The sequence below is a fragment of the Dipodomys ordii genome, unplaced genomic scaffold (genome assembly GCF_000151885.1).
Source record: "Dipodomys ordii isolate 6190 unplaced genomic scaffold, Dord_2.0 Scaffold70, whole genome shotgun sequence".
NCBI lineage: Eukaryota > Metazoa > Chordata > Mammalia > Rodentia > Heteromyidae > Dipodomys > Dipodomys ordii.
The window spans coordinates 10,114,435-10,123,251 of NW_012267286.1; the positions used below are offsets into that span (position 1 = coordinate 10,114,435).

At 38.5% G+C, this 8,817-nt stretch overlaps 1 protein-coding gene across 1 annotated transcript; it reads right to left on the reverse strand.

The window, feature by feature from the left end:
* Positions 1 to 1,709: 1,709 nt before the first annotated feature.
* Cisd2 (CDGSH iron sulfur domain 2) lies at positions 1,710 to 8,478 on the reverse strand. The gene is made up of 3 exons (XM_013023834.1): positions 8,270 to 8,478; positions 2,643 to 2,857; positions 1,710 to 2,312 (listed from the first exon to the last, which is right to left on the reverse strand). The coding sequence occupies exons 1-3, from the start codon at positions 8,370 to 8,372 to the stop codon at positions 2,223 to 2,225; spliced, it is 408 nt and encodes a 135-aa protein (XP_012879288.1). The 5' UTR covers positions 8,373 to 8,478; the 3' UTR covers positions 1,710 to 2,222.
* Between the last annotated feature and the right edge of the window lie 339 nt (positions 8,479 to 8,817).

Sequence of the window (8,817 nt, forward strand, 5' to 3'; positions counted from 1 at the left end):
TCCCTAAGGTTGTTTCTCAAATATTCTAGAAACCTCAGACATGTATTTCTTTTTTTATCCCCTTCCATCTTGGGGCTGGGCGTTGTTCCTGACTGAGCCTCTCTTTGCTCAAGGCTAGCGCTTGAGCCACAGTGCCACTTCAGGCTTTTTCTGAGTAGTTTATTGGAGATAAGAGTCTCACAGACTTTCCTGCCCCAGCTGGCTTAGAACCGTGATCCTCAAATCTCAGCCTCCTGAGTAGCAAGGATTACAGGTGTGAGCCACTGGCACCTGGCTCAGACATGTATTTCTTAAGATGAATTTGGTTACTTGATGTTTATATTTTACGGCACATATGATAGACGATAGAATTCTGTAAATTTCAAGCTATGGTAACCGATGATGCTCACATAAAGGAGTTCATAAAATGACAGCTTGCTTCATTAGGTAGAAAAATATTTAGAATAGTTCTTTAATGTATTTTAACAATGTGGGGGGAAAACTATTCAGAGAGCATAATAAAAAAGCCATTTTACTTTCTAAAATTACTTTTTATGAAAATTGTCCACTTTTAAGTGCTCATATTTGACTAAATCTAAAGTTGACAATTTCACATGAGACTACACATTTTAGTCAATTTACCTACTGTGAAACCTACATTTGCAAACCACTAGAACATATGTCAGAGTATGTTGCAGTGGGCTCAGATGTTTTATAAAAAGAATATCCACTTTGGGCAATGACTTCCAGAAAGACTTACGCCCAAAAGAAAAATGAGTGGCTAACCTCATAGCCACACTCCTGGAGGGTGTTCAATCAAAGCTCACAAAACATACCCAGAGTCACAGAACTGAAAGCAATGTTACATTTCTCCTCTACTTGCAGAGGGGAAGAACAGCAACAATTTTAGACACACACCTTGTAAAAACTGTCAGAAAACAGGCTACATTTTTGCCGATAGCTTTGAAGTTCTTGTCATTAGTCATGAGAAAGCTAACATCACACATTGAAATCTGTTAACATTACATGTAATACATTCCAAATCCAAGTACCATGTTTGGGGTAGTTTCTGATGCCCCATTATTATTGAGCATTTCTGCATATTTTATTTTTGGAAGCTTTATAATTGTTTGCCTTCTGGATCTTCTTCATGCATAGAGAAAACACAGTGAACAGAGGGGGTTGTACCCTTAGTAGACACACTTCAGGATAACTATTAATGAGAATTTTAGTGTAAAGTACAACAGGAAAGACTCAATTGTAAACTAAAAATTACAAACGTTGTAAAAATTCTCCAATAAACTTATTTTACATTTTATTAAAAAGAGAAAAAACATTTTTAGCACTAAACTATTTATTTTAATCTGAGTTCAGATGTTTTATTTCCAATTGGCCTTCAGATTGCAGCAGCCCATAAGTTTAGCTTTGAAAGTTCTTAGTACCCAGGCTGTCATTGAGCCAAAGAGTTCAAGACACACAAACACACACAAAGACACACAGTCACAAAGACACACATATACCTACACCTTTTCTAGTAAACAAATCTGTTACAGTGCTGGAACAATGTGACTGTTAGAACTTTTTATATCCAGTTTACTTTTTCTGAAATTGAGACATTTATATTATTGAAACAAGAATCTTTAGAACACAAATTTCCTCTGACCTCAATAGTTCTTGATTCCTTTTTTTTTTTTTTTTGCCGGTTATGGGGCTTGAACTCTGGGCCTGAGCACTGTCCCTCAGCTCTTTAGCTCAAGGTGAGCGCTCTACCACTTGAGCTACAGCGCCACTTCCCATCCTCAGTAATTGTTGATGGCAAATTTTTCTTAATTCACCTGAAGGAGAATGAAGTGTGGAAGTACAAACCACTGCAAATGGTCAAAACAAAACCAGTATGAAAAGTATTTGTGAAGTGTATGTTCTATTGAATATTCAAAGGTATCGTTTTGGCCCCATTGCCAAAATTTAGATTCCCAATCAACTAAAAAGAAAATATTGATTTTATTGGTGAAAGATACACTGACTCTCTGAAATCAGAAAGCTCCACAATTTCTCTAAAAATGCCTGACTATAAAAGTATCAAATATAAGCAGCAATATAGCAAGAAAATAAATTGGCAGAAATAATTATTCAACTAGGAGTAATAATTAAGACCACCATTTCAAAAGATTTTCTATACACAAAGAATGAGAAATATTTTAAGATGTTACAGCACATACTGGATCAATCCTAAGACATTACTGTTATACTTCTTTCTTCTTCAGTATGAGTGGACCAACATTATCTCCTGTCAATTCATTATGCTTATTATGGGAACCATCACAGGCAGGAAACTAAAAGGAAAAAAGAATTACAAGTTGTTATTTTAAAAATATAATTCACTAAGTAGAAGTATTTGTGAAGTGCTTTCCAAAAAAGTATGTCACTTGTTAAAACAAAAAAGAATCCACAGATAGCATTCGTGAGTCATAGACTTACTCTCTATCTAATAGCAACACGATACCACAGAAAATCTAACAATTTAAATAATTTGATCTACATTTCAAATCGTAAAAAAAAAAATCATCTTTGGATGATTCTGTGAGTGACTAATTAGGATTAAAACAGAATCAAAATGAACTCTTGGTGTTAATGATTCCACACAATTTTACCATCCATCTTACCGTCTTAGAACGCCAACACCTACAATAAGCTGCTTTCGCAAGACACAGATCTTCAATGTTTATTTCATTCACCACTTTGGGATTTTCCTTCTGTATTTTAAGATTAATCAAACTATCCTTCTGCTGTTTCTTCTTCTGGAGGAAGGGACGAACTGCAAGGTAGCCGAGGAGTGCGAGTACACCCAGGAAAGGCAGCAAGCGAAGCCATTCTGAAACTAAATGTGGACGTACCGGTTGGAGTCTGCAGAGTTCTTGTTAAAAACACACACACACACAGAAAATAGTATGTGTAGCTTCATCTCTGGGTTATTCTTTACCTGTTATGCTCACATTCATTTTAGTTATCCATAAAAGTACAAGTCGATTACACAGTAAAATCAGCTCTAATAGGACCAGGTGATTTCACCTTATAGGCTATCTTGAAATTTGTGAAACTAAAAAAATCTAACTTTTCAGAACAAGTCCTACTTCAAATATGCTATCTCATTGTACCTGGTAAGTATATTTATGTCTATTTTTTTTAAACAGGAATTACCACCACCATAATTATAAACAGACAATTATTGAAATATTTAAATATTCAGCTACCGAACTGACCATTTATGAAGTCAAACTATTATGGAAAATGATTTAGAAGAGTGTCGTGAGGAAGAGCAGCGAGATGGTGAGAGAACACAACCTACTAGACATAAAATGGAATAGTCCTGAAGAAAATAATTCCAGCTGCAACCAAAGCAGCAGTCACTAAAGGAAGGAGAAATAATTAGGGTAAGATGAGGAATAGTCAATGTTCTTTTTATTTTAATTATTATTTTTGTCACCCATCGGGCTGGAACTCTGGACCTGGGTGCTGTCCTTGCGCTCTTCAGCTCAAGGCAAGCGCTCTAACGCTTGAGCCACAGAGCAACTTCCGGTTTTCTAGTCGTTTATTGGAGGTAAGAGTCTCACGAATTTTCCTTCCTGGGTTGGCTTTGAACTGCGATCCTCAGATCTCAGCCTCCTAAGTAGCTAGGATTACAGGCGTGAGTCACCAGCGCCCAGCTATAGTCAATGTTCATATACAGTGACAGGTATCTATGACTCCTTATTCTTGATATGTGTTTATACAGCATGATATATAAACATATTCATATTTTTTTTCTACCACAGAACCTTGGGCTTCTTGAGCTTTCTCACTTAGTTGATGCTCCACTGCTTGAGCCACACTTTCAGCCCTGCATTTTGCTAGTTTTTTTGGAGCTGGGAGTCTTAGGGACTTTTCTGCTGTGACCCTCTAGATCTTAGCTTCTTGGGTAGCTAGGATTACAAGCATGAGTTACTGGTACCAAGCTATTTAAAAAAATTATTTTAAAGTAAACAGAGACACAAATGTATCTTAATAATAATAAGAAAGAAAAGTATTTTTTTGTTTTGTTTTTTCAAATTTATAACAGGCAGCCGGGTGTTGGTGGCTCACATTTGCAATCCTAGGTATCTGGGGGCTGAGGTGTGAGGATCATAGCTCAAAGCCAGCCCAGGCAAGAAAGTTCATGAGGCTCTCATTTTCAATTAACTAATAAAAAGCGGAAATGGTATTGTGGCTAAAAGTGGCAGAGCACTAGCTTTGAGCACAAAAGTTCAAGGACAGTGGCCCCCTGGGCCTAAGTTCAAGCCCCAGGACCTACATACATAATAAATACATAAAGATCATCTATAAATCCATAAAAAGTGACAAATTGGTTGCTGTTCATTTTATATTTCTTATGTATCATAAAGCGGAAATGAGTTTCCATTTCTTAAGTATAGAAAAGATAGAAATAAAAGTATTTATTGTTGTTGTAGTTTTTAGGTAGTATCTCTTTTAAATATTATAACATACTATGATGACTTCACTATTATGACTTAAAGTTGAATATCAATTATATCAGAATTAAAAGACCAATAAAATACTTTTTCACTCTAATAGAACAGTATCCTAGCACCTAGAACTTTACCTGGCATGTCATAAGTGCTCAACAAATACTTGATGACTTAAGAAAATTTTAATTGCAAAATAGTTATATGGAAGGAAAGGTTTAAATGAGACTCAAACTGTTCTCCACAGGGCTAATATAATCTATACACTCAATTTTAAATATAATTGAACCAGCTAGAAGAGAAAATATTTATAACTTAATAGTAACTATGTAAATATTATCCTCAAATCTCCTAGAAAAGAATTTCAAAAGTTCTTGTCTTTTGTAAACTTACATGTTAATAAATGCAACTTTTGCAAGTACCAGAGGCTCACACCGCTGATCCAAGCTACTCAGGTGGCTGAGATCTGAGAACCACAGTTCAAAGCCAGCCAGGGCAGAAAAGTCTGTGAGACTCCTATCCCCAATAAAATATGCATAAAAAGCTGGAAGCAGCACCGTGGCTCAAGTGGTAGCACACTTGCATTGAGCACAGAGAAGCTCAAGGACAGCAACCTGGCCCTGAGCTCAAACCCCATGACAGGCAAAAAATAAATATATGCAATGTTTTCTTTGAAATGTTTTGTTTCCTAATAAGAAAACTCACCTTTTAGTCTTTCTTTTAAAAAAATTGAGAAATAACTTAAAGTAAACAGATCTTTAGTAGTTAGCTTGAATTTTGGGAAATATACTCTGTAGTCTCCTGTAAAAATGTGTAGAAATATTCATATCAAAGTATATAAAAATCCTTCCATTACTCCAGTAAGTTCTTTCCCATACTACTATTTCCCACTACTACTTTCAATATCCAATTTCTTTTAAGCAACATAAAAGTTGTTGAGTTTCATCTAGTGGGCCAATAATTTGTTCCTTTTTTTTTTTTTTTTTGCTAAGCAGTTTTTCTACTTAACTTATTAATAAACCATGGTTTATTTACCTATTTTCCTGTTGGTGGATACTTGGATTGCTTCAAGTACAGGAACAATTACAAATTAGGTTGTCATGAACACACTTGTATAGTATGTTTGTGGGTTTATGTTTTTAACTGTTTCATTTCTAAATTCCCAGTCCAGAACTGGCCCCTCTGGAAAAACAAAACAAATGAACTTACAGTTGTAGGTTCTGACATGTTTGGGTTATCCTAGGAAACTTACTACCTAAGTCTCATACTGATTTGTCTTTAAGAGTAAAGAAAACCGTGTAAGTTTCAAAAACCAAACTAATCTGAGTGGGTAAAATTTCATAGCTAATTTATAAATCTCAAAATAAAATTTTCCAACTTCTGAAAGATTTTTTTTGGTTCAGTGCTAATTTAAAGTTTATATAACAATAAGAAAAATGTTTCTTTAGAGGCCCGAATATATACTTCCAAAGAGCTACTTGAATATAACATGAGTTTGTTTTTGAGAAGAATCTTGTCTGTATTTTGATCTCCTGTATAATAATTAACGTACTATTTATGTTTTCCAACAATGCAGAGTGATCATGGGACACTTGCCTAACAAAATACAAATAAACCACAAACCCTTAGTTATAAATAGGGAAAGAAAAATAGGCAACAATGTGAATTGTAACTTTGCATTTAACTTTCAAAGACTATGTGAATACTATTTTGTCTCCTGGACTCTTATATTAACTGCTGAGAAGTTGTCTTTCTGCTTTTTACTTCAACTAAAGCCTACAGATGAATTGTATAAGTAGCTCATTCAAAAAAGCCAAATGTTCTTAGTTCTCACCATCTATTCTGGAGACTCAAGACTAGAAAAAAGGTATTCAAGTTTTTTTGCCTAAAGTAGAAAGTTAAATTAAAAAAAAAAAAACGCCCTGCAACTATTTTACTGTCCAATTCAAAACTATTTTTTTCCATGAAAATGGCATTACAAGTAGGTTCATATGTCTCAAGTATGCAATACAATGAGAACTGAACTGAAGACATACTGTCATATTGTTAAATACTTAACAATTTTTGAATGGTACTTACTGTAGACTATTAATCTAAGAGTGAAGAAAGTTTGGTACCATTTCCTTAATGCCATAGATAGGAATTAAATACTTGTTGACAGCAGGGATCTTAAAAAAAATCCCCCCACATTTCTAAAATCTCCTAGCTAAACTTTCTATTCTGCTTCAATGAAATTCCCTTTAAAAAAAACTGAAACTAGCTTAAACGTTGCCCCCATCAGAATCGTGGCATGTAATTCAGTTTGTCTGGACTGCAGTTAAGGAGCCAGTTTCCTTTCTTGGCTGTTCAAAAGTCATTCAAATTAAGATAACCAGCAAAAGTGAATAAGTGGCAGAAAATTATACTCTTTTTACATTGGATTACCAATTTAGTGACTACATTCAAGAACATATCACCCTAAGGTAGAAAAAAATGACAACTGACACATGGCTGTAAAGAAATCCCAATTTTTCAGCTACTGGGGAATGGTTTGAAACAATGTTTCACTTGAGGTCGCTGGTAAGATTTAAACATTTCTTTTTAGTGTTTATTATTCAATTACATATTTTCCACTAAACCCAACATCTAAAGATGTTAAAAATCTCACAATCCACTTAACAAAGCAGTTGATATCATAAAAATTGCTTGATTTATTAGAGTTTAGTTTACCCAGTTTACCTCATGTAAATGTATTCACCCTCACAGTCTGGTTTTGTTTGTAATCTCTGAGAAGGGCTATTATGGCAGGCACAACACTTAAGTGTTCCAGGAAAGTTGTTTTGTTTTTAATCTTCCTTGGAGTGTGATAGCCATCTCTAAATAGCTCTTACCAATCTGGTCCTAATTCTGTCTTTTGATCGACTATTTTTAGTCTTTTGATAAACTTTACTTTCTTCCATCACATTTTAAAGTCAGCTAGAATCGCTAGAATGCACCAGGTTAAGCAACCCTATTTACCTGAAGTATTGTCTAATTCGCGTTTGTGGTCAGTGATATTTAGGACACAGAGCTCAGTATCTGCTGATTTTTTCCCCCAGCATCCTGTGAATAGGATCTGGGTGTATGGTTTGCACATACCTCCTTAGGTCAAACAGGGGCTGCATTGGGGAGGATTTCTTATTAAGATGTGAAATCCTGCGTTGCTATTCCTTTTCTGGCACGGGCCAGAGGCCTTATATATACAATATTAATATATGTTTATTTTTTTTCATTTAAGTTTTATTTCTAAGCTTCGACCCAGGAGACCAGCACTGGACTGCTTTCTGGCTATCTTTCCAGCAATCGGACTGCTCCCGGGGTCGTGGTGGGAGGAGGTGACCTCGAATGACCTCAGGGCAGGTCAGTCCTGGGGGGAAATGGAGGTGACTTCTAACTCGGTTCCCAAACGAAACCCACGCGTTCCGTGCAGGTCGGATGTTCTCCCACTCAGGCTGACGATCCAGTTAAGATGATGAGGACTCAATCGCCCAGAGCGGCGAACAAGGCAGGAGAGGAACCAGCTGGGTCCGCTACACGCTGCACCTGCTCTGTAAAATCCCGGTCTCCCGCCACGGGACGTGGGCATCCCCCCCCGCGCAAAGCGGCTGCGCGCCACGGACGCCTCCCGGGCGACTGCGCAGGCGCACGCACGGTCACGTGCCGCTCGCTAGCGGCTCGCTCCGCCCCTTGCCCCAAGGTTTATTTAATTATTTATTGCACCTCCCCCTCTACGCGGGGCGTGCAAAGATGGGAACTAGAGAGTGTGGGGTTACCTGTGAGCCGGGCGAACCCCGTAATGCTCTCCGGGACTGGGAGCTGCTTAAGATAGGCGGGGAGCTGTACCTTCACGATGCGGGCCACGCTCTCCAGTACCATCCTGGGGCCGGCGGCGGCAGATCCACTCTTACTCCACTCAGCGGCTCCTCGAATGGGCTACTGCGCCTGCGCCAGCGCGGAAGCCGCCGCCGGCGGGCGCTTCGGACCTGGGCCCGGCGCAGGAGGGGCTGGGAGACCTGGGCGGAGAGGTGACCTGCCGCGCGCCGATTGGCTGCGGCGCGAGTGACGTGTGTGCGCGGCGACTGCGAGTCGCGGAGGGCCCGAGGATTGCCGGCCTTCCTTGGAGTCGCTGCTTGGAAACGGGTTCAGAGGTCCCGGAGGTCGGCGGGAAGCCGGTCACGTCTGCCCACGGATGGCGGAGGTCGGCAGCCAGCGGGCTTGCGCCTCGCCAGGGCTCTCTGGTAAAGAGCCTTCTGGAAGTTTACCTTTTCGTTTCTCCTGGCCCTGCTCCTGCTAGCCAGCGTGCCCACACTAGCGTGTCCCT